Source organism: Hemiscyllium ocellatum, chromosome 4 (genome assembly GCF_020745735.1).
Source record: "Hemiscyllium ocellatum isolate sHemOce1 chromosome 4, sHemOce1.pat.X.cur, whole genome shotgun sequence".
Taxonomy (NCBI): Eukaryota; Metazoa; Chordata; class Chondrichthyes; order Orectolobiformes; family Hemiscylliidae; genus Hemiscyllium; species Hemiscyllium ocellatum.
The window spans coordinates 33,317,526-33,343,661 of record NC_083404.1 but is presented as its reverse complement, the minus strand read 5'-3'; the positions used below and the strand labels follow the sequence as shown (position 1 = coordinate 33,343,661).

At 39.8% G+C, this 26,136-nt stretch overlaps 1 protein-coding gene across 5 annotated transcripts in view; it reads right to left on the bottom strand.

Moving 5' to 3' along the window:
- Positions 1–5,409: 5,409 nt before the first annotated feature.
- The window catches only part of LOC132815341 (cAMP-regulated phosphoprotein 21-like), a 346,819-nt gene continuing 326,092 nt past the window's right edge, over positions 5,410–26,136 (bottom strand). For all 5 annotated transcript variants that reach the window (XM_060824202.1, XM_060824203.1, XM_060824201.1 and 2 more), the window contains 2 exons: positions 10,949–11,100; positions 5,410–5,999 (listed from right to left, as the gene is read on the bottom strand). In XM_060824202.1, the coding sequence (XP_060680185.1) occupies positions 5,742–5,999; positions 10,949–11,100 (410 nt within the window). In that variant the 3' untranslated portion in view covers positions 5,410–5,741. The remainder of the gene's footprint in view (positions 6,000–10,948; positions 11,101–26,136) is intronic.

Below are 26,136 nucleotides of genomic sequence, written 5' to 3'. Positions count from 1 at the left end.
TCTAGAAATACATCAGTTGGTGATAAATTTATCTTACATTTTATCACCAAATAAAATGAATAATTATTTAGATTTACAGATTTTTTTTTCATAGTGATATATGACAAAACAACATAGTAAAATCTGTGTTCAACATCCAAGGGAACATTCTGAAGTAGTCGGAAAGAATTTCAGCACCATAAACTCTTCAGAAAAATAGGAATGGACAATATTAGGCAAAAATCTCAAGTAAGATATAAGAATAGCCTGGCGTGAGTTTTGAATTTATTAAATTTCGCTTCTCAAAATGTTTTAGCGATGGCCAGGAACGTGACCACAATCAGAATAAGAAATTTAAGGCTACATGTTGCCATAAGGTAAAAGTTCATGAACAACAAGATTAAGATCAAAAATGAATTCTGAGTGTCTGACAAAATGATTGATCTTCTGGAATCCTTCCATGAACCTTTAGACAAGCAAGTGATAACCTTTGAATTTTCTGTGTATGATAAATTAGAAGGTTGTGATGATCTGTAAATTAATCAAAGTTTAATTGCAAGTAATGGAAGATGTTCTGATGTCAGAATTACTGGCTGGGAAATAGTTGTCCTGATAATATGACATCAATATTTTCTACTTGTGTGGATGTCATCTGTGGATGTTTGTTAACCTGCTGAAGACTAGGACCTATACTAAACAATGTTCTCCTCTCAAGAACTAAATCACCTGAGAGTAACTGTGCCAGACACAGTTGCCATGTTACGTAGCAAAAGTACCCTGTGAGAAGAGCTGCAAGTAGCAAGCATTTGAGGTCTAATATGAGCACTCAAAGCGGCTTTAATTAACGGAGTTAGCATAAATAATGCAGTGATTACATTAAAGGATCTTGCAAAATAAGAGATTAAAGTATATTACATCAGTTCCTAGAATATAATCCATCTCAAATGCAGTAACAGACCATATTAAAGGTTTGAGGTTGTGTAGCATGAAGCCATTAGTCTGTCACTGGAGCTCAGACAACCTGACAATAGATTTAGTCTAAGGCACCTTCTGGTGGATAATTATGTGGCCATTTCTATTTCAACAGTTACTGTGAAGTATCCAATTTCCTTTCTCTTTTCAGATCCTCCTTCAGAGACTCTATATGTCTGTTGCATACCTGCATGTGACTTACAAATGAATAAAGAAAGTCATAAGGACTTCTTCAATGGTTATTTATTCTATAGATTCACATTGGTCAGTTTCAAAGTAACTAGTGTGGACTTTTCCAAATAAAATCAATATAATGTTATTTGCATGTGGAGGGGAAATCCAAGTAAACTAAAAAGGTGTTTAATTATTTCATTAAGCAATAACCAGAAATTTTAGATAATATATATCCCAAACGATTGAGATACAACTTGCAGAAAGATAAATATTCATTTTAATCTCTTGCCTGTCAGCAGGCAAAAGAATTAAAGCTAAGTGTGTTGGAGGACTAAGAAAACTTGAGCAAAATAAAGACTCCTTTTGATCACATGTGCAGAATTATTGCATTTTTAACTCAAAGTATTGTTTATTCAGAGAAATATTATGATGTAGATAATCTTCAGAATCCCTGGACAGAGTTTATGCCTGTGACATTTGCTGGTGCATAAAAGATAGATGTACTTCCAGCTTCTTTGGAAGGATCCCTTTTACGAGGATGCCATTCACTCAAAATGCCCAACTGCCTAGACTCATTACCATGGCAACAGATAAAGAAAGATTTTGAGGTAGTCAAAAGTGTCAGTCAATGCTGTTTGAGCAGCATCAATGTTGACAACTCTGGCATTTGGGCCAGGACACATTTCTGAAGCAGTCTCTAATGGCCAGAGACAGTGATAAAGGTCACTGCATCGTCAAAAGGAACACAACGTTGAGCAGGACCAGACTTGCTGTTGGGGTTTGTGCTCTGTCCAATGTCAATAATATAGAATAATTTTTAAAAACGTGCGACTGCGATTTTCATCGAAACTATTTTTTTAAACATTAAAGTTACTAATGTGGATCAATCAATTCACACTGATGCTAATCAAATCAACTCTAATCCACACAACAAAGTTTGGTTACTGAAAGGAACTATTTCGATTTGTTAGTCTGACTGATATTCAGTGTGTTACAATAGTGCCATGAAAAGCAGTGATTCTCTTGGTTTCAACTAGTATTGAAGCCTGACAGCAAAAACTGCATGCCAGGTGCAATCACATTGTTCTTGCCTAGTTATCTCACAGGTGATCTATCGTTTCTCTCACCAAAATGCTGATTTTGTCCCTGTGATGCCCTCTAAATTTAGTATTCCATTCTTCCTTTGCTGGTTTAGCTAAAGGCTCGATATTTCTAATTTGTGCTTCAAATCAATCTGTCTAGTGTAATATTTCGATATTGAATTGTTCACAATGTGCCCTTTCAAAATATGCATTCTTTGAAGTCTATGCTGTGACAAATTCTGGAATATGGCTACAAGTGATACTGAGCACTATTTCAATAAATTATAAAATACTGCAGGGAGAAAGTGGGGACTGCAGATGCTGGAGATCAGAGCTGAAAATGTGTTGCTGGAAAAGCGCAGCAGGTCGGGCAGCATCCAAGGAGCAGGAGAATCGATGCTTCGGGCATGAGCCCTTCTTCAGGAATTCCTGAAGAAGGGCTCATGCCCGAAACGTCGATTCTCCTGCTCCTTGGATGCTGCCTGACCTGCTGCGCTTTTCCAGCAACACATTTTCAGCTATAAAATACTACAGTACCAGATATGTAAATATAAAACTCCTCCTCTTGAAGCACTTGAAAAAAATATTGGCAGCATAAAAAAACACATTCTTGCTATTTTATCATTGCTGGATTGTTGTTGCATGACTGATTTCACCACCTTCCATTATCAAGTGGGGTTCTTCAGTTTGAATGACAGTTCCATGTAGTTGGAGGCTCTGTCTTGTGAATTCTAATGGTCATTTTGATATGGGATTAAAGGAATTTAAATATTTAGCCTATAAGAGAATTTTTTTAAAAATACTGTATTCTTCAATAGGCACTTAAGATTTTTTTTATATTAACATAGGCCCTGAGGTCTGTCTGTAGTGGGTGCTAGTGTGTTGGCATTGTATGTGTTAAATGGGTGATGGCTATGAGTTCACGCTAAGTTGGCATAGGAGCTATAATGGGAGTAAGCAGAGGGGCATAGGTTGGCATAAGTGTACAAAGCCATATGATGGCATGATTGTGGCATGGAGTGTGTGAGTTTGGGGGTGAAATGGTATGAGGTCTGGAGAAACTATTTTATGTTAGAGTTCATGAAAAAAAAGTTGATAAAGTGTTGATACGCTGTGTCATTCCACTCACCCAGCCAACTTTCAGACCCGGCAATCTCTGCATTGTTTCCAGTGTCACCACACACCCCCCTACCCCACCACCCTCCCACACCCCCATGACTCTAAGAATCCAGTGCTCCTCCTGGAATGAAAATTACAACTTGCAGGACCAATTCCCCTAAGTTATGTTTGCAGAGCCAAGATACATCCTAATGGTACACTCTTAATCTGGGAGCAAAATATTAGGTCATTGTGTCAAATTGCGACCATAATGAAAGTCAAATGGGAAAATAAGGTCCGCAGTTTCTGAAAATTTCAATAAACATATTAACCCCATTGTGAACTTCGTAAATCACAATTATGCTGAACTTAACCCCTGACTTTTACTGCAGTCTGATCAAAATCAATGTGCCAATGGGAGCAAAGGGATATTCAATCTGGCCTTAACATCCACAGGCTTCAGGACAGTTGGTTTGAAACGTTGATGCTAATAAATACTCAGATATTGCTAGTGGAAAGTACACACATGAATATTGGGAAAATGTGTCATTTTGGGCTTGAATTATCCGTCGACTTTCTGTAAATGGTTAATACATGCAATCCTGTGTCATTCCCAGATCCATGGTATGGATGCATTGATGTATTGCATAAATCTGAGGTTCCATTCATCTTAAATTTGCTAACTTTACAAAACTTAGAACAGAGAAAAAAAATTACAATCACTTTTGATTCCAATTTACTTAAATTATATAATTTTTAGTTATTCCAAATTAACTAATTTTAATGTTAGAGTATTATCTTAAGTCGACAAAGACATTTCAACATTTTAATAAAATGTGATGCTTTCTTCCAATTATTTGGGTTTCAACATGTTTTATATACTCTTTCCTTGTGTCTCCTCCTACCATAATAAATTATCCAAAATACAATGGCAAAGCAAGTTTTCAACCATGAATTTTATCTGTGTGCAAAATAAGGTGAGGCAATAGTTGAAACTTAAATTATGCATTTTACTTTAATTCCTTGTCGCAAATGTTGAAATGAAACAGCATTTGTTACTTTCTCTCAGAGATGAGCTCTAGGAAATTCAAAGAGATCTGTCCAGCGAACAAACTGTGATGAATATAGATTTGATTGCTGTAGTTCAATCCATCTCACAAGCACCCTACATGGAGACCAGCTGGCTGAAATTTCTATAGAAGCTTATCAGAAAATTGCAATTGTCTCCCATCTCTTGCTAACTCCTGAGAAACTAAAACAAAGTTTTTAAACACGTTGTCCAGTTGTAACTCAAAATAACACAATTCAAACTTTAGGAATACATCATTGGGTCACTTAGAACAATTAGAAAGCTCAAGATTTTGCCTACAAACAAATGTGCCCTTGGATGGATCACAGTAAAACTTTCTGAAGCAATAGAAAAGTCAGAAAGTATTTGCAACAATTTCTAACACGAGAATCTTTGCTCTCAATGGAAAAGTTAAATCACATCACACAGTTGCATTAGCAATATTACAATATAATTGTGTTCCAAGATATTTACTCATTACATTAAAAAAATACCAATCTCCTGAATGTAACATTCACATTAAGTATTTTTCATACTATGTTTGTGTGGGGTTCATCAAATTTAGCTTGGATTCAATAATACATGTTAGAGGTGGAGAAAATTAGTCTATTTGACCGGTCTTGCAACTATTTATTTTGATGCACAATTGACTTAAAACTGGAAGCATGAGACATATAATTTTGCAATACAGTAATAGCAGTGTAAACAGGTTTGCAGTTTCAGTGTTAGTTCAGTAACAGCTGAGGTTTCAGTACAAATTGAGTTAGCAGTTGCTTTGTGAACAAAGTTTGAGCTACTGTCAAAAATACTTAAACTGATACTCAACAAATTATAGTATCAAGAGAAGAGACAACTCACATGGTAGAAATGTGACCTTTACCCATGAGGTCAAATAGTTTATTGTGATTAAACACTACAATACAGTATATATCCATAAAAAACTCTAGTGTATATAAATTATTCCTTCCATACAGCAATTCTTTCCATTTCAGCTTTGGTACAATGTGTATTTTATTATAATAATTGTAATACTTTTCAGCTTCACAAACTCAACACAAAGTACAAAACTAACCAGTATTGGGGTATTACAATCTCCACAGTGGTGCTCAGTGGTAGGGAGAGGTCTTACCTCAGATAATCCATGTCATTCAGCTAAGCTACAAAGGCATACCTAGCAGGGACATGACTAAAATGCACCAGAAACCAGCAAAAACATTTTTAGAATTGTTTTTTTTTAAATACCAGCAGTGATCGACTGAGAACATAACACTCTATTTCCTCAACTGATGTTCCATTTTTGTGTGAAGGCCATAGTTACTATGTCCAAAAATGCATTTTGAAATTATTTTATTCACACAGAGCCAGTGTCAATATTTGACCTGCCATCCAGTGCTGCTAATACTAGTACAGTTTGTTCTGCAGTTAGCAGGGATCACTGGTACATTATTGGTCGGGCAGTGAGGTGCTACCAACCTTAAGTTGTTTTGTGGAGAAGGAGGTATAACATTACAATAGACAGGCATTCCAGTGGCTGGAAGAGTTCCTTGACCTGACTGGTTGGGTAGCATGATAGCTTGTGGATAAGATTGTTGAGACATCCCTTGAGAACCCTGGGTCATTGGCACCTAACAATAAAATATTAAATAAATCAGAAGTGTTCTTGTATTTAATATGAATGCACAATACACTGAAACACATAATAACATTTTTGATTTTCAATAGATCTAGAATTAACAATGAATGATATGAGCTTCATTAATCTTACTTTCTCAAAGGATTGCACTGACATTCTTAGCTTGCCTAGTCTAAAATTGTTTCATTACCTCACGATGCAGGGGAATAAAACATGAGCTATTGCTGCTCCTATTTCAAAGACATTCATTTAACTCTTTCTGGCATAAGTTGAAGTCTTATTCTTATTCAAGGTATTCAAATATTTCCAGTTAAAGGTACATGTATCATTGATTTTCTTGCCTTCTGCAAGAATTCAGATATTTGGCACTAACGTTACTAGGCTGTTTGCTGATGGGGCAGTTTTAACAAGACTGAAATGAGAAAGTAGCAGATAATTGCATCAATACATTCTTTAGCTTTATATATTACTTATAATGACACATCCCCAGTACATTTTTATCTTTATGTGAAGGTGTGAAATTTTCTAAATGTCATGTTTTTCCAAAAAAACACTTGACTGAAAATGTGCTTTGTTAAGTGTCAAGTCATTAGATTATTATTCTTCTGAAATCAAGACAATTATTTGTAATTGAAACTCAATCAAGATGAAACATTTTTATGAATGATTCCAAAATATTAATGCATGCAGTTTGACTAAAGGAATTAAACTGTTTAGCACAGCCTCAGAAAAAAAATGAAGTAAAATATTAATTTCAACCCTTTTTCCTACGTCTAAAATGGTCTGGTGATTGTTAAAATACTCATTCTTTATAATGGCTACTTCTAAGAAATTCTTTGTTCCACAGAAAAATAGCCTTATAATCTAATAGTCTTGTTATCTTTAACTGTCACATTAAAGATACTGTGTGATGAGGAGGGAATGCACAATCAGAAATTGCCAAAATATTTTTTTAATTTAACTTGTAAGGAATATACTCAGTGGGGAGTAGGATTGGGTGGGTTGCAAAAACAGTACCACATGCAACCATTTCAGTTTCCTAAATCATATGTTAAACTAAAATTGTCTCCTGTATTTCTAACAGTATGATAGCAGGAGCTGTAAGACATGTGGATGCTGATCTTTTGGAATCTATTTACAGTGATCCAGCATTGTCAGCTTCATTGTTAATGTGCTAGATTTTCATCAGGAACTTTATGACGATGTAGAAATAAAGACTAAGACTCAATAGAGGGTTTCCTGGATTCATCCCTGGTATCCCCAGTTTCCACCAACGTGTATTAAGAGTGCAGGTTGTTCCAGATCCCAAACCCACACCCTGCACTGTTGACATGACCGGCCCTACTGCAGTCTAAATTAGAGTGGTGCTGGGAAAGCACAGCAAGTCAGGCAGCATCCGAGGAGCAAGGGATGCTGCCTGACCTTCTGTGCTATTCCAGCACCACTCTAATCTAGACTCTGGTTTCCAGCATCTGCAGTCCTTGTTTTCACCTAGTTGATTTTGGCCCTACTACAGGTTAGGGATATCCCAGCCCTGAACAATTTTTGTGGAGTCAGGCTTGGGTTTTAAAGGACTCGTGGTTCATGAGTCCATGGTCCCTCAGAAGTGTGTGAATCATCGCCTGAATGAGGGGACTTCTTGAGAGAGAAGTTCAAACGTTTTTACCCTCATGCAATCAATTCCCCCCCCCGTCTATTGCTCAAGAATCCTCTTACCTTTCATAGTAACCAATGCCAATAATGCATAGTGAAGCTTGGTTGTAAGATTAGATGCACATTAGACAGCGGAAACAGCTTTCCATTTGTAAAAACATTGCAGTTCCTGACAGTCCCTCTGAATGTCAAGAATACTTTCTGGGGATGGTCTGCCTGATTCTGGTTTTCACCTGCTCTCTCAAAATGAAAATCCCACATTTGCTGGCACATTTTCCCGAGGTGGGCATGCTGGACCAGGAAATTCCCAAATTGTCATTACTCATCCCAAAAATAAAAATTCAGTATATTGGGAGAACTTAGACAGAAGTCCACAAATTATGAAATGTTCTGAAGTGTGCATTTTGCAATAATTTGAAACACAGACCAAGCAAAAAATAAAGTTGTTAATCTTGCTATGAAACAAGAAAGCTTTTTTTCGTTTGAGATATAAGGACTTCTTGCTTTAAGTTCTTCAGCATTTAAAGTAGCTGAACCTAAAATGAAAGTATAATAACTGAAGGGTAAACTTGAAATTCATAGCTAGCTCTCTGGTGAGGTGGAGACGTTGGTGGTGAAATTGCTGTTACAATTATCATGCCATTCTAAATACCCTTCAAATATTAATAGAATGGACAACAATCTTGTTTCCCTACAAGGTGGCTAATCCATTCCAGCAATGTTATAGCCAAATGACAAGTTGAAAATCAATTCCATATCGTCAACAGGACAAATTGATCGTGTCATAAATTAGTTAGGATACCTTTTTGCTATGTGCTAATTAAACTCTGCAGCCAAAGTGTTAGCAAAAAAGTGAGACATTAATATAAAACTCCAATCATAAACATGCCATGTAATATTCCTCATCAATGCAATTCAATCGAGGATAATTGGATATCTGTTTTTGGGCTGTATAGATCTGGGGAATTCTCCCATAGATGAAAATGTTTTGCTGGTTAAAGCACAGCAGGTCAGGCAGCATCCAAGGAATAGGAAATTCGACGTTTCGGGCATAAGCCAAACGTCGAATTTCCTATTCCTTGGATGCTGCCTGACCTGCTGTGCTTTAACCAGCAACACATTTTCAACTGTGATCTCCAGCATCTGCAGACCTCATTTTTTACCCGAATTCTCCCATAGATTCTAGTTCTAGATGGATATCTGAACTTGAGGATTACTTTGGATATAGTACACATCATATACATATAAGAACTGATTATGATAGGCTCCAGAAGATTCTTTCAGCTACAAGTTCTGCTGCGTGCACAATTTTACAAAACAGAACTTTCTAAAAAAGCACACTGGTTTATTTATTTGTTAGGCAAAAGCACTTCATAATTTTAAGACATAATTCTGGAATGGTTATTTTTCTGTCTCGTTGCTATGAATGACTAGATTTGTAAGTGCATTGCACGGAGTGGAATTTTCCCTTATTTTGTTTGAGTGTGGGGTTGAGCAATTAAGTGGTGACTAACATGCCACCCCCACTGCTGAAAACTTATCAATTGTCCACCAATCAGCTCATTATAAGCTGAAAGATGGACCTGGGCAGGTTTCTCTGTGAATCACCAGTCTTGACACCAGCAGTCCAGGTCATCAAGAAGCAAGCAGCCAGAGGCCAGTGGCTAAAGTCTGTTCTAAAGTCTGTCAGTCAAAGCCTACTCCTTGGAGATCCTTTAGGGAGAAGCTAAGAATTTTTTATATTCTTTTTACCTGTTTGGGAACATTTAGAGAGAGCGTTTCAAGGTTTGGAAGCAAAGACAGGTTGTCCCCCAATCCATGCCTCAGTTTCCCCCAGATTGGAATAATCAGAAGCCACCCTCCCATCCCAGGTCACTATGGTTTACCAGCCATGAAAATAAGTCACCAACTTTTTACTCACTGGAGAGGTAGGTGAGCAGGATGTGATGACTTGAGTATCATAAGTGGCCATTAATTGACCTCCTAAGAGCCTTCATTGATGTCAGTTCAGGAAGCTTATCTATGCACCTCTTTGCTCAGAATTTTATTCATGAGCTGGCAAGAAGGCGATGAGTTTCTATTCAGGGCTAATTATTTCCCTTTCTCTCCACCTCTGCAGAAGTGCAAATCTTAAGCAAAAGCTAAAAGGTCATTATTAATCCGGAGCATCATAATGTCAGCCTCCAAAAAGGGTTGGATTTGTGGTTTAATCTGACCTACAAAATTATTTTTTGACTAAATCATTACAGACACTGGGGGAAGTTCAAGCTTTATTCGCAAAGTTTTTGATAAAATTGTGTTAACTAGAGTTAGCGGATTCCTAATGTTGACAAAGTACCTCAGTTAGCTGTCAGTTGGCACATTATTTAATACTTTTGTCAGATACTATTTTGTGCAATGTGCTATGGCTATCTAGAAATAAAAAATTTTTGATATGCCAACACTTACATTAAGGTCGTGTTACACATCCTTATGCATAAATCAACTATTTAATGACCTGAAAAACTGCCAAAAGATCTAGTTACTTTAATGTCAGTAACTTGGAGGTTGCATGCATTTTCAAAAGTGAGAAATAGAAATGTAAAATATATAGGAATAATAAAATCAAACCTTGGTTTTTCACTGCATCAAAAGAAAAACAATATGTTTAGGAATTAGTAAATAGATCTTGTTTTGAAACAATGCAGTTTTTGACATTATATTCATTCTCAGTGTCATGGTATTAGATTTAGATGTTCATTCAGCAGAATGTCACAGGGGTCATCATGGCTGCTTTTTTTAGCAGTACTTTGAGTATTAATAATTATAATAAGGCAATTACAGCTTGGAATCATTCTATGAATAAGGATAAAATGTACTCTTTGTGAAAATTTTCAGTCAACCTGTTCAGAGATGTTAGATGGAATTCTATAGAGATGAGGAGGAAATACTTTTCTCGCAGGGTTGTGAATCAATGGAATTCATGATCTCAAAGTGTAGTGGATATTGGAACACTGAAAATTAGCAAAGAGATAGCATGCAGAAGAGTTTTAAATGATGTTGAGATGTGATCAGTTGGCTGAATTGCCTACTGTTGGTCCAAAATCTACTACTACAGCACCCCACATGCATTGTAAGCTTGGTTATTTGCAGTGGACCATCACCATATGTAATATGTTATATATTGCCTTTTCAAGCAATAATTACACAAATCCCACAGTGGCATGTCATATTCTAACTTCATAAATTAATGGAAAACATCCTCAGGTTGGAGGAGTAAAAGAAAGACATCAAGATCCTTCAACCTACTTGGTAAGAAGACATGGCTGGATATTGGACCATCACCCCTGGCACCTGATTTCCCTGCTGGTTGTTCAACAAGTTCTGACTCTGTGGTGATTGTTGCACTCCCATCAGACCTTGGAACCCTTGCTGCTGATTTGGCAACACAGCTTGGAAACCTGGAAAGAGCAAGTTGATTACAGTGCTTATCTTTGAACTGAACCTTGTCTACCAAAATGTTTTGCAAGCTGTAACACTGGAATTAAAAATATATATTATTTTATCTGACAACTAAAACCTTTGGTGTAAATATGTGGAAAAAGCCGCTATAGTAGTAATCAAACTGTCTGTAGATAACAGCAATTAAAACAATAATGGTGCATTCAAGATGTTTTTGAACTCAAAATAACTCTGCCAAAGACAATCATAATTTAAAATATGTACCCCTAATTAACCATTACCACCACATGCAGAATCATTTTCCCCGATCAGATTTGAACTTAACAATATGTTAAAATAACCCTCTGATGTCTGGCAAAAGCCTTTAGCAGACCTCTCAAGCCCACTGAATGAATAATCCAAATGTGAATTTGTTGATTGAATATCCTGGGATCATTTAGTCAAAGACTCTCTGGTGTAGATTATCTCATACACTTGGAGACTGGGACTTGCTTTTACTTTATTTTCGTGTTGCTTGGATACGACTGGCTAGGCTAACATTTATTGTTCATCAGTGTTTGCCCTGGAGAAGGCAGTGGTGAGCTGACTTCTTGGAACACTGTAGAAGGCACACCCACAGTGCTATTAGAAGTGAGTTCCATGATTTTATAGAACATAGGACGATACAGTGCGGTAAAGGCCCATCGGCCCTCGATCTTGCCCCAACCTGTGAAAATAATCTGATGCCCATCTAACCTACATTATTCCATTATTATTCAAATGAATGTCTGATGCCCATTTAAATGCCCTTAATGTTGGCAAGTCTACTACTGTTGCAGGCAGAACGCACCTACCGTTCCCTGAGTGATGAAACTACTCCTAATATCTGTCCTAAATCTATCGGCCCTCAACTTAAAGCTATGTCCCCTTGTGTTAGCCTTCACCATCCAAAGAAAAAGGCTCTCATTGTTCACCCTATCTAGCCCTCTGATTATCCTTAAGTCATTCTCAACCTTCTTCTCTCTGACGAAAACAGCTTCAGTTCCCTTAGCCTTTCCTCGTAAGACCTCCCTTCCATACCAAGCAACATCCTAGCTGTTCTCCTCTGAACCCTTTCCAAAGCTTCCACATCCTTCCTATAATGCTGTGACCAGAACTGTACACAATATTCCAGGTGCGGCCTTCCCAGTATCTTGTACAGCTGAAACATAACCTTGTGGCTCCGAAACCCAATCCCCCTACCAATGAACACCAATACACCATATGCCTTCTTAACAACCCCATCAAACTTGCAGGGGCTTATGCACCTGGACACAAAGATCTCTCTGTTCATCTACACTACCAAGAATTTTACCATTAGCTCAGTTGTCTACATTTCTGTTATTACTTCTTCCGAAGTGAACTACCTCACACTTTTCCGTATTAAACTCCATTTTCCACTTCTCAGCCCAGTTCTGCAACTTATCTATGTCCCTCTGTAACCCACAGCATCCTTCGGCACTTTCCACAACTCTGCAAATTTACTAACCTATCCTTCTAAGCTCACATTCAGATCATTTATAAAAATGACAAACATCAGTCACCCCAAAACAGATTCTTGTGGCTCACCACTCGTAACTGAGCACCGGGATGAACATTTCCCATCAACCAACACCCTCTGTCTTCTTTCAGCTAGCCAATTTCTGATTTAAACTGTTAAATCACCTTCAATCCCGAAGATGATTTTGTGCAATAGCCTATTGTGTGGTACCTTATCAAATGCCTTACTGAAGTCCATATACACCACATCAACCCCTTTAGCTTCATCCACCTGTTTTGTCACCTTCTTGAAGAATTCAATAAGGTTAGTGAGACATGACCTACCCTTCACAAAACTGTGTTGACTATCCCTAATCAGATTATTCCTTTCCAGATGATTATAAATCCTATTCTCTTGTAACCTTTTCCAATGCCTTACCCACAACCGAAGTAGGGCTCACTGGCCTATAATGTTCCGACTCCCCTTCTTAAACAGGGGAACAACATTTGTGAACCTCCAATCTTCTGGCAGTACTCCTGTCAACAATATTGACATAAAGATCGAAGTCAAAAGCTCTGCAATCTCCTCCCTGGCTTCCCAGAGAATATGAGGATAAATCCCATCTGGCCCAGGGGTCTTATCTATTTTCAGATCTTCCAAAATTGCTAAAACCTCCTCTTTGTCAACCTCAATCCCATTTAATCTTGTAGGCTGTATCTCCATATTCTCATGAACATTGCCCTTTTCCAATGTGAATACTGACGAAAAATATTCATTAAGTGCTTCCCCTACATCCTTAGATTCCACACACAACTTTCTACTACTATCTTTGATTGGCCCTAATCTTACTCTAGTTATTCTTTTACTCCTGATATACTATAGAAGGCCTTAGGGTTTTCCTTGATCCTATCCACCAACAACTTCTCATGTCCCCTCCTGGCTCTTCTTAGCCCTCTCTTTAGATCTTTTCTGGCTAACTTATAACACTCAAGCCCCCTAGCTGAGCCTTCAGGCCTCATCCTCACATAAGCCTCCTCCTTCCTCATGACAACAGCTTCAACTTCTTTAGTAAACTATCGCTCCCTCTCTCTCTAACTCCCTCCTTGTCTGATAGGTATGTACTTATCAAGGACCCACAGTATCTGTTCCTTGAATGAGTCCAACCCCTGCAGCTTTCTTCACCATCCTATGCAGCCTAAAACTTGCATAATTGCATCATAATCATCTTTCCCCCAGTTATACCTCTTTCCCTGCAGTATACACCTATCCCTGCCCACTCCTATTGTAAACGTAATCGATTTATGGTCACTATCGCCAAAGTGCTCACCTACCTCCAAATCTAACACCAGGCCAGGTTCATTCCCCAGTACCTTTACCATCATCTCTGTTGTTGCTGAAACATCTAAATCCCTGAATCTGCAACAAACATTCCTGTCCCTCCTCTAGCCATGTCTCTGAAATGACTACAACATTGAACTCCCAGGTACCAACCCATGCTGCAAGTTCACCCACCTTATTCTGGATGCTCCTGCCATTGAAGTACCCAGATTTCAAACCAACATCCAGATTGCCAGTGCCCTCTCACGACCTTGTAGACCTATCCCTGACCTCACTACCCTCAATCTCCTGTACACTGGAACCACAATTCAGGTTCCCACCCCCCTGCTGCATTAGTTTAAAACCCCCAAAGAGCATTAGCAAATTTTGTCTCAGCAGTGTAGATTCAAAGAGTCTCAAATGGGCAGCACCTGAAAATGGCATTTGAGTCTTGTAATGTATGATTACTCCATGCCTGTGATACAGCAGCACGGTGGCTCAGTGGTTAGCACTGCTGCTTCACAGCACCAGGGTCATAGGTTTGATTCCAACCTTGGGTGACTGTGTGGAGTTTGCACATTCTCCCTGTGTTTGTGTGGATTTCCTCCAGATGCGCTGGTTTCTTCCCACAGTCCAAAGATGTGCAGGTGAGGTGAATTGGCCATGCTAAATTGCCCATAATGTTAGGTGCATTAGTCAGAGGGAAATGGGTCTGGGTGGGTTACTCTTCAGAGGGTCGGTTTGGGCTGAAGGGCCTGTTTCCACACTGTAATGTAATCTAATCATAAGCAGCAAGTTCATTTTGTGCTGCTATTCAAGAGTGTGATGTAATAGAGTCACAGAGTCAATGAGATGTACAGCACAGAAACAGACCCTTTGGTACAACTCCTCCATGCTGATCAGATATCCTAAATTTAGCAAGTCCTATTTGTCAGCACTTGGTCCATATCTCTCTAAACCCTTCCTATTCATGTACCCATCCAGATGCCTTTTAAATGTTGGAATTGTACCAGCCTCCACCATTTCTTCTTGGAGCTCACTCCACACACACACACCCCACTTTTCGTGAAAGAATTGCCCCTTAGGTCCCTTTTAAATCTTGCCTCTCTCATCCTAAACCTGTGCCTTCTAGTTCTGGAGTCCCCCATGCCAGAGTAAAGACCTTGTCTATTTACTCTATCTATGTCCCTCATGATTTTAAAAACATCTATAAGGTCACCCCTCAGCATCCAATGCTCCAGGGAAAACAGCCTCAGCCTATTTAACCTCTTCCTATAGTTCAAATACTCCAATGCTGGCAACATCCTTGTAAGTCTTTTCTGAACCCTTCCAAGTTTCACAACACCCTTGCAATAGAAAGGAGACCAGAATTGCACACGATATTCCAGAAGAGGCCTAACCAATATCCTGTTCGGTCACAACATGACCTCCTATACTCAATGCTCTGACCAATAAAGAAAAGCATACCAAATGCCTTCTTCACTATCTACCTGCAACTCCATTTTCAAGGAACTATGAACCTGCTCTCCAAGGTCTCTTAGTTCAGCAACACTCCCCAGCACATTAGCCTCACCTTTCCAATGCCTGCAATAAATGTTAACGACACAGATGAATGTAGTTGCACACCTCAACAAGGACTCTAGAAATGTGAGACACTAAAACAAGTTAAAAGTGGTCCACCCTATTTAAAATCAGTCTACATCTGTGAAAGGGGGAGATGTACTGTAGCTGGAGCAGGTGATGGGAATCCTTTTGGAAATAGAGATGGGTAGAGTGTGGCAGAAGTAATGGGATCTCATTTGCCAAATGGAAAGCCAGCAAGATCTCTGTGTTACATCTTTTTGAGAAGGCTCGCATTTAGTTTTTAATGTACAGAAGCCTTGAAATCAAGGTAAAGTCCGTTTGGACCTGCCTCACTACTCCTTATAAACATAAGTTAATTTGAAGAACTCAAAACGCACCAAACAGTTGTGTAAAATTAGCAACTGGCTACAGGGCCCATCAGCAACTAAGTTAAAATAGCTGATAATCCTTTAAATACAATTAATAGGGTGTCCAACTGTTACTGGACAAATGTTCAGTCATACATCGTTAAGAGATGGTATTAACTGAAGTCTTGAGCTCCAAAAAAGCAGCCACTGCTTCATATCAGCATTACATACAGACTGACATCATAATCTCATTACTCTGCATAACCTCTGGTATACATTCACTACACACATCCCTTCATCAATATGAAATCTGGTATGACACGCTCCAGAATTGTACATGCACACAGATGTCATCGCAAACCTTTAACAACAATGGTAGCATCAAAGAAATGGTGGGTACAGACTGTACTTTTTTTAAAATCAAAAGACTGCTTATTTCTCTATCTTACAGATCTCATCATAATGAATGGAAAAAATGGTAATCAGCCCATTAAATCTCCATGCTACTTTCATCATTATAACTCTCATGGATTGCTTATTAAAGCTATGCTCATTAATATGACTGCTGACTCTAACCATCCCCTTTCATTCTTCCAGTGATAATTCACATTATGTGCTTGTGTTGCTAATTTGCCAGCTTTCTGAAGAATCTTGAAAGCAAATAATCTTGAAAATTTCTATCTGTCCAACCAGAACTTCTGTCTCAGTCAGGAAATGCACAATTTTAAACATTTCTTTATCATGGAGTGAGAGAGGTAAACAGACAGTACAGAAGAGATCTTTCAGCCCATTGTGTCTGTATCAATCTATCTAAACAAATCCCACTTCCCAGCACTTGACCCACAGCCTTGATTGTTATTACATTTCAAATGCTCAGCCATGGACTTTTTAAAGGCTGAGATGTTTCTCACTTGTACTACTCTCTTCACAGTGCATTCCCACCTTCCTCTGTTTGAACAAACTTTTCCTCAACTCCCCTCTAAACCTCTTGTCCTTAATCTTAAAATTATGCTTCCTTGTCATTGACCCGTCAACGAAGTGATTTAGCTGCTTCGATTCACAATTGCCGTGCCTCTTATAATAATCATACCCATCAGGTTCACCTCAGCCTTGCCTGCTCTAAAGAAAACAATCTGAGTCTTTCCTACCTCTCTTCATAGCCAAACTGCTTCATCCAAGCAACATCCTAATGAACATTTTCTGCACCCTCTCCTCTGCATCACATTCTTCCTATCATGAGGCAAACAAAACTAGACACAGTACTCCAGCTATGGCCTAACCAAAGCTTTATACACCTCCAACATAGCCTACTTGTTTTTAGAACGTATGCCATGATTTAAAATGAAATGAATGCCTTCTTAACTACCTTATTAATCTATCCACTGATCTTCAGGGATTCATGGGCAAACACCCCAAGATCTCTCTGTTCCTCTGATATTCCTAATTTCCTATCATTCATTGAGCTCTTATTACTTCTTTCGAAATGCATCACCTCACACTTTCCAGTATTAAATTCCTTCTGCCACTGACCTGCCCATCTGATCAACCCTTCTATATCTTCCTATAACCAAAACTGTCATTAGTAACCACCTAGCCAATTTTTGTGTCATCTGCACACATCTTTATCATTTCTCACAAATTCTCAACACAATAAGGAAGGCAACACTGATCTCAGTGGTATGCCACTGAACACTGGCTTCCAGTCATAAAACAGACTTCTACCAACACTCTCTCTCTTACTACCAAGCCAGTTTTGGATCCAACTTACGAAGTTACCCTGAATCCTGAGTTTACTTTCTTTATCAGTCTCCCGTGTGGAACCTTGTCAAAGACAGTGAGGGTTCTCTGGATTAGTTGCTCCTACATTTCACCTTAAAGGAAAAATATTGGGCCTGTATTCATCACATTTGCTTTTTGAATTCTTCCACCCACGCCCCCACCCCTCTGATCTGTTTTAAATTTTCCCACAGGTAGCTGTTACCAGTGTGCTTTGACCAAGGTCTAGCTTTATCTAATCCAAATCTTTTTTTTGTAGACTATCTTCATCCTTTTCCATAACAAACTTCAATCATACTATATTGGCTGCTATCACAGCTGCTTCTTTCCAATGTTATCTGAGTATTTATTCATTATATATTTCCATATCTCTAATATCCGTCTTGTGTGAGATGTCTAAAGTACGACAACCAAAGTCTTGTACATCTTCAACATTATTTCCTTTGCTCTTAAATTAAGAGCTGCTTGGTATAAATTTGGGCAAAGTCTGCACATTGGACAAACTCAATATATTTTCCCTGCACTCTGAAGCTGGGTGCACACTTCTAGCTCAGGAACAGCTAGGCTTGCATGCAGATAGACACGCATACCTCTCATGCATCTATGCAATATGCATCTTAAGACTCTTCGCTTGCTTTGTTAGCACTCACTGATTTTTAATTTACTTAGAGTTGGCCAGTCTCTGTCTGCACCATATTGCTTTCTTAGCATGTACAGCTTCAGAAACAAAAGCAGAAATTGCTAGAGAAACTCGCAGGTCTGGCAGCATCTGTGAAGGGAAAGCAGAGTTAACATTTCACATCCAGTTCTGAACAAGGGTCATTAAACCTGAAATAGTGACTCAGTGAACCTTTCTCTCCATAGATACTGTCAGACGTGTTTGCATGAAAAATGTGGTGCTGGAAAAACACAGCAGGCCAGGCAGCTCCGAGGAGCAGGAGAATCGACGTTTCGGGCATTAGCCCTTCTTCAAGTATGCTTCTCCAGCAATTTGTTTTTCATTTCAGATTGCCAGCACCTGCAGTTTTTTGCTTTTTGCTTACTGACTTCAGTCCTGACTTAAAGGCTGCCAGTCTTTGTGTGGGTTGCATTGCTGTTTTCAGTGCTAAGCTACAGGCTGGCAGCTCCTATGGCTTGCATTGCTTTTTAAAACTGAGGGAAAGGCAGGCAGTCTGTCACATTGGGAAGCTCTGCACAGTTCATGCGCTTGGATATAACACTGTGTGACACTGTTTTACTTCAACATCACACTTGCACAATACAACAGTCATTTACTTCGTAAATGCATGAGGTAATTCAAATCTTAATTTGGTCTGTGATTAGGGACAGGAGCATGTGAACGTAGATGAGACAGAAGTGAGGATACAGGAGATAATGTTCAAGGAGCCTGACACCCTGCAATCGTTCAAAATTTAAGAGGTTTTTGTAAGCAATATGGATGAGAGTGGGGACTGAAGGAGCTATGAACAGACTAACCATGGCAAAGGAACTTGAAATGAAAGGGAAAAGTTGTAGTTGTCCTGTTATTGGTGCCAACACTATTGATAAATTCAGACAGGAGGTTCTGCAGGAAGAATTTGAGCAGTTTGGAGCTAAATTAACTGAAAGTAAAAATAAGGTTCATAGAATGAGGCTGAAGAAATAATACTCAAACTAGGAAGTGGCTGAGGAGCTAAACATATACATGGCATCTGTCTTCCCATTAGAAGACACTAAGAATAATCCAAAGATATTATATGATCAAAAGGCAAAAGATGGCTAAGAAATAAATATGATATCATGAGAGAAAAAGTATAAGAGAAATTGGGACTAAAGGCTAATAATCTGAATCGGATTGGTTGTATTCAAGAATGTTTAAAGAATTAGGTTTAGAAATAATGGATGCTCTATTAGTAACCTTCTGAAAATACTTAAATTCTCAAAGTCCCAGAGTATTGGAAATCTACCAATGTAATATGCTTGTTCAAACAGAGAGGGAGACAAATAATAGGTAACTATAGGTCAGCTAGCATAACATCTGTCATTGGGAAAAGGTTAGAGTCCATTATAAAGGATGTAATAGCAGAGCATTTGGAAAGACAAAATATAATCAAGCAGAATCAACATGGCATCATGACGAGGAAATCATGCCTGACACAATTGTTAGTATTCTTTGAAAATAATACAAATGATAAGAAATATATATTTGGATTTTTTAAAGGTGTTTGAAGAGAAACAGAATGTGAGGTTACTTTAATAAGAGCCCATAGTGTCAGGGGGCAGTATATTTGCATGCAGAGAGGATTGGCTATCGAAAAGATAACAGACATCAGGATAAAGGGGTCATTTTCAAGATGGCAACTGGTAACTAGTGGAGTGCCACAGGGATCAGGGACCACAATCATTTGCAATATATATTAATAGTTTGGACAACATAAGTTAATGTACATAGCCAAGTTTACAGATGACATTAAAATAGGGGAGAATGCAAGTGGTGAGGATGAGACAAAAGCAACAAAGGGCCATAAACAGGTTATGGGTGTGGGCAAAAACTTATCAGATGGAATATAAAGTGAGAAAATGTGACAGGGCAGGGAAAATAGAAGAGCTGGATATTATTGAAATTGAGAAAGACTACACTCAGAGATTTGGAAGTCTTCATAAATAAATCACAAAAAGATAGCAGATAATAGTGTAGAAAATTTGATTGGTGGCCTTTATTGCAATGGAAATGGAGTATGAAAATACGAAAGTCTTACTAAAACTTTACAAGGCACCAATTAAGCAACATTTAGATTGCTGTGAACAGTTTTGGCTGCCTTGCTGAAGGATAGATATCCTGGCAATGGAGGCACTCCAGAGAATGTTCATGAGGCTGACTTCAGAAATGGAGGGATTTTCCTATGAGGAGGGATTGAGTAGGTTGGACTTGTAGTTCTTGGAGTTGAGAAGAATGAGAGATAACTTTATTGAAACATGCAAGATTCTGACAGAAGTTTACAGGGTAGATTTTTAGACTCTCCAACAAGGGGAAACAACCTCTCAGACTAGAATCCATGATTTCTAAATAAAAGACTGTCTTGTTAGGACAGAGATGAGGAGAAATTTATTCTCTTGGAGGGTAGTGAATCTGTTGAATTGCTAGCAGCAGATGGCTGTTGAGGCTGGGTTACTAAGTATATTCAAGGCTGAGATATACAGATTTTTAATCTGTCAGGGAGTCAAGGGTTATGAGGTAAAGACAGGAAAATGGAGTGATTGGCCATGATCTCTCTGAATGACAGAGTAGGCCCAGTTGGGCAAATGCTTTACTTCTGTGCTTTCCTTGCACAGACAAAAAAAATGGGGTGGTACCATGGTTCAACATTTAGTACTGCTGCCTCACAGCATCAGGAATCCAATTTCAATTCCACCCTTGAGTGACAGTCTGTGTGGAGTTTGCACATTCTCTCTGTGTCTCCGTTGGTTTGCTCCAGTTTTCTCCCACTGTCTAAAATGTGCAGGTTAGGTGGATTGGCCATGCTAAATTGCTTATAATGTCCAGGATGTGCAGGCTAGATGGATTAGCCATGGAAAATGCAGGGAAAGAGTAAGGTGGTGGGTCTGTATGGAATGCTCTTCACATGATCAATGTGTCAAATGAACTCCACTGTAGGGATTTTGTTCCTTTGTCTTATGGTCTTTAAGCAAGTAGCCAAACTTTAAAGTCAAAGAGCAGCAGTCATGGGTGGGGCCATGGGGATTTGGTCAGTCAGGAAGTAGTGCACAGTTAGTCAAAGGATTCATCTGATGCCAGTCTAGGGGTTTGGCCAGTTAGTTAGTCACAGAGTCTGGGAAACATATCCTTGTAGGTAAGGTCAGTCCTGCAAGTCAAGGACAACAAGTCTAGAGATTACAGGTAGGTCAGCATGCCTCCTATGGTGACATCTGTGAGGGCATGGTCTCATTTAGGGTTGACTGATCAAATCAGTCAATGGTGTGGGCAATGAAGGTTTATTTACTAGTAGACCATAAGACATAGGAGCAGAAGTTAGGTCATTCAGCCCATCAATCATGGCTGCTAAGTTTCTCAACCCCATTGTCGCGCTTTCTTCCCATAACCCTTAATCCCTTGATAATCAAGAACTTATCTATCTCAGTCTTAAATACACTCAATGACCTGGCATTCACAGCCTTCTGTGGCAATGAATTCCATAGATTCTCCACTTTCTGACTGAAGCTGAAGTAGTCAGAAGTCAGTTCCTGGAGTCCCCAAGGAAGCAGGTAAATCAAGTCTGGGAATAAAATTTATTGCGGTGAGGATATGGTTACAGTGGTAGGGGACATTTCTAGATAGAAGGGTAGAACCTCACAGACAATGAGAGAGGACTGGGAGCTCATGGGGTGGGAGTCTCGTAGGTCATGGACATTCTGGCCTCGACAAGGGTAGGGTGGGGGTGGATCATCGATTAATAGAAACAGGGGCAAACTCATTTGGGCCACAGGTTTAGCAACACAATGGGAAATAGGAAGGATGGCAGGAGAGTCTTGCCTCTCAAGTAGACCCTGCAAGTCATTCATCGCAACACAAACTGGAACTTTTCCACAACAGATTGTAAGCCAACTGCACAAAATGGCTGAAACCACATGGAAAATGGGTGGAGTAAGTTCTTTTTTTCTTGGAGGCCAGAGTAATAATCTTGGAACTGCCACTTGTCCCTGACATAGAATTAATTTACCTTAGCATTAGCATGCTCAGGGGTACTTTATCCAAGGCCTTTTGAAAATCTTGTGAAGTGACATCAATTGCATTCCCATTATCAACCGTGTGACCCCATGACCTTCCTATGTGAATTTCTCCAAAACGTCAATAAGATTGAATCAATACAATAAGCAATTTTTCATTTTGAAATCCATGCTGGCTTTTTGTTATTATGTTTCTTATTTCTAAATGATCTCCAAGAATTCTTACAGTCTCATAAGAATTCTATTATTTTTCATACAACAATATTAAGCTGACTGGTCTATAATTTCCGGAGAATGTTCTGGTAAAAAATGAGGTCTGCAGATGCTGGAGATCACAGCTGCAAATGTGTTGCTGGTCAAAGCACAGCAGGTCAGGCAGCATCTCAGGAATAGGGAATTCGACGTTTCGAGCATAAGCCCTTCATCAGGAATAAGAGAGAGAGAGCCAAGCAGGCTAAGATAAAAGGTAGGGAGGAGGGACTGGGGGGAGGGGCGATGGAGGTGGGATAGGTGGAAGGAGGTCAAGGTGAGGGTGATAGGCCGGAGTGGGGGTGGGGGCGGAGAGGTCAGGAAGAGGATTGCAGGTTAGGAGGGCGGTGCTGAGTTGAGGGAAATGACTGAGACAAGGTGGGGGGAGGGGAAATGAGGAAGCTGGAGAAATCTGAATTCATACCTTGTGGTTGGAGGGTTCCCAGGCGGAAGATGAGGCGCACCTCCTCCAGCCGTCGTGTTGTTGTGTTCTGCCGGTGGAGGAGTCCAAGGACCTGCATGTCCTCAGTGGAGTGGGAGGGGGAGTTAAAGTGTTGAGCCACGGGGTGATTGGGTTGGTTGGTTCGGGCGGCCCAGAGGTGTTCTCTGAAGCGTTCCGCAAGTAAGCGGCCTGTCTCACCAATATAGAGGAGGCCACATCGGGTGCAGCGGATGCAATAGATGATGTGTGTGGAGGTACAGGTGAACTTGTGGCGGATATGGAAGGATCCCTTGGGGCCTTGGAGGGAAGTGAGTGTGGAGGTGTGGGCGCAAGTTTTACATTTCCTGCGGTTGCAGGGGAAGGTGCCGGGGGGGGAGGTTGGGTTGGTGGGGGGTGTGGATCTGACAAGGGAGTCACGAAGGGAGTGGTCCTTGTGGAACGCTGATAGGGGAGGGGAGGGAAATATATCCTTGGTGGTGGGGTCCGTTTGGAGGTGGCGGAAATGGCGGCGGATGATACGTTGTATGCGCAGGTTGGTGGGGTGGTAGGTGAGAACCAGTGGGGTTCTGTCTTGGTGGCGGTTGGAGGAGCGGGGCTCAAGGGCGGAGGAGCGGGAAGTGGAGGAGATGCGGTGGAGGGCATCGTCGATCACGTCTGGGGGGAATCTGCGGTCCTTGAAGAAGGAGGCCATCTGGGCTGTGCGGTGTTGGAATTGGTCCTCCTGGGAGCAGATGCGGCGGAGACGAAGGAATTGGGAATATGGGATGGCGTTTTTACAGGGGGCAGGGTGGGAGGAGGTGTAGTCCAGGTAGCTGTGGGAGTCAGTCGGTTTATAATAGATGTCTGTGTTGAGTCGGTCGCCCGAGATAGAAATGGAAAGGTCTAGGAAGGGGAGGGAGGAGTCTGAGACAGTCCAGGTGAATTTCAGGTCGGGATGGAAGGTGTTTTTTAAACATAGGAATTATGTGAAATATCTGCCAACCCACTGGCACTATTCCATTTCCTAATTAATTATTAAAACATGTGATAATGTCTGCCTTATCTCTTTCTTTGATCTCTAAAATACAATCCATCTGCAATCCATCCAGTCTAAGGACTTCATCCTGAATTTGATGAATTTATTCAATGCACCTTTTTCCCTTACATCTTAAACACACATCTCAAAATCATCCCACTATTCATTGCCATAAATACCTTAACAAGATAATTATTTCACGTTTCTGCCATCTATTGTGATCTGTAGTATCATCCAGTCAATTGTTTATTGGTTCCATTCTCATCCCCACCTGCTTTTTATATTGATTACTTTGTAAAATATTTCAACAGTTTATTTTATGCTTCCTGATTTTATTTTGTAGTTCCTCTTTGCCTTACTGATTGCTATATTGACTTCTATCCAGACCTCTTCAGATTCTGTCATATCATATAATTCTAGGCTCTCTATGTATATCATACATGCCTCTTCCTGAACTTAAACATCATCATCTCTGTCAAACATGGACAACCCCTTATTTTTAAACTATGACTCTGAGTTCTAATTTGCCCACAGGAGGAAACATCCTTTTGACGTCCACCCATAAAAGTCCTCTCGAGATCTTATATATTTCAATTAAATTACCTCTGTGCTTCTAAACTCCAGAGACTATAGGCCTAGTCCAACTAGCCTTTCTTTCTAAAGCAATCTACTCAATTTCAATTTGCTCATTAATCTAGTAAATCTTCCAAACCATCCTTCTGTAAGTATAGTGACTGTTCTGTATACAATAGACCAATGATAGACGAGATATGACTCTGTCTGTCCAATATTCGCCACTATTTATCAAGTGTACATCAGAAGTATGTTGGAACATACTCCACTTGCCAGGATGAGTGCAGCTTCGTCAACAATCAAGAAGCCTGACACCATTCAAGACAAAGCAGTTCACTGTTTTGTCACGACCACCACCTTCAACAACAATGTGTTGCGGTAGCAGTGTATATCATCGACAAGATGCAATGAAGAAACTGATCAAGAGCTGGAAGATTGGCAGTTGATTAATGTGATGCCACTGTTTAAGAAAGATAGTAAGGAAAAGCCAGGGAACTAGCGACCAGTGAGCCTGACATTGGTGGTGGGCAAGTTGTTGGAGGGAATCCTAAGGGACAGGATTTGTATGTACAGGTACACAATCCTTTATCCAAAATTCCGAAATCTGAAAAGCTCCGAAATCCAAAACATTTTTGTGGAGTGTGGAGCATCATTTTGGTGTCTGAACAGGTGACCCAACCTCACGCACATTCGAACCACGTTGCTTACATGTGTGATGTGGTGATCTGGCCCAGCACCGGCAGGCATCAATTGTATCTCAGCACTCGTACTATTCACACATGCATCTGCTGTTAGATAATTCTTCTTTATTTGTGAAAACGTCATTTATTCTGAAATCCAAAAAATTCCGAATTTCAAAAAACAACAGGCCCCAAGGATTTCGGATAGAGGATTGTTTACCTGTATTTGGAAGGGTACTGACTGATTGGGGATAGTCAACATGGCTTTGTGTGTGGGAAATCATGTCTCACAAACCTTTTTGAAGAAGTAACAAAGAGGATTGATGAGAGCAGAATGGTGGATGTGATCTATGTGGATTTCAATAAGAAGTTCAACAAGGTCCCTCATGGGAGACTGATTACCAAGGTTAGATCTCATGCAAGAACTAGCCATTTGCATACAGAACTGACTTGAAGGTAGAAGACAGAGTGATGATGGAGGGTTGCCTTTTAGACTGGAGGCCTGTGACTAGTGGAGTTCCACAAGGATTGGTGCTAGGTCCACTGTTTTTCATCATTTATATAAATGATTTGGATGTGAATATAAGAGGTATAATTAGTAAGTTTGCAGAAGGCACCAAAATTAGAGGTGTAGTGGACAGCGAAGAAGGTTACCTCAGAATACAATGGGATCCTTCTCAGATGGGCCATTGGGCTGAGGAGTGGCAGATGGCATTTAGTGTAGATAAATGTAACGTGCTGTATTTTGGAAAATCAAATCAGAGCAGGACCTATGCACCTAATGGTAAGGTTCTGGGGAGTGTTGCTGAACATAGAGATCTTGGAGTGCAGGTTCATAGTTCCTTGAAAG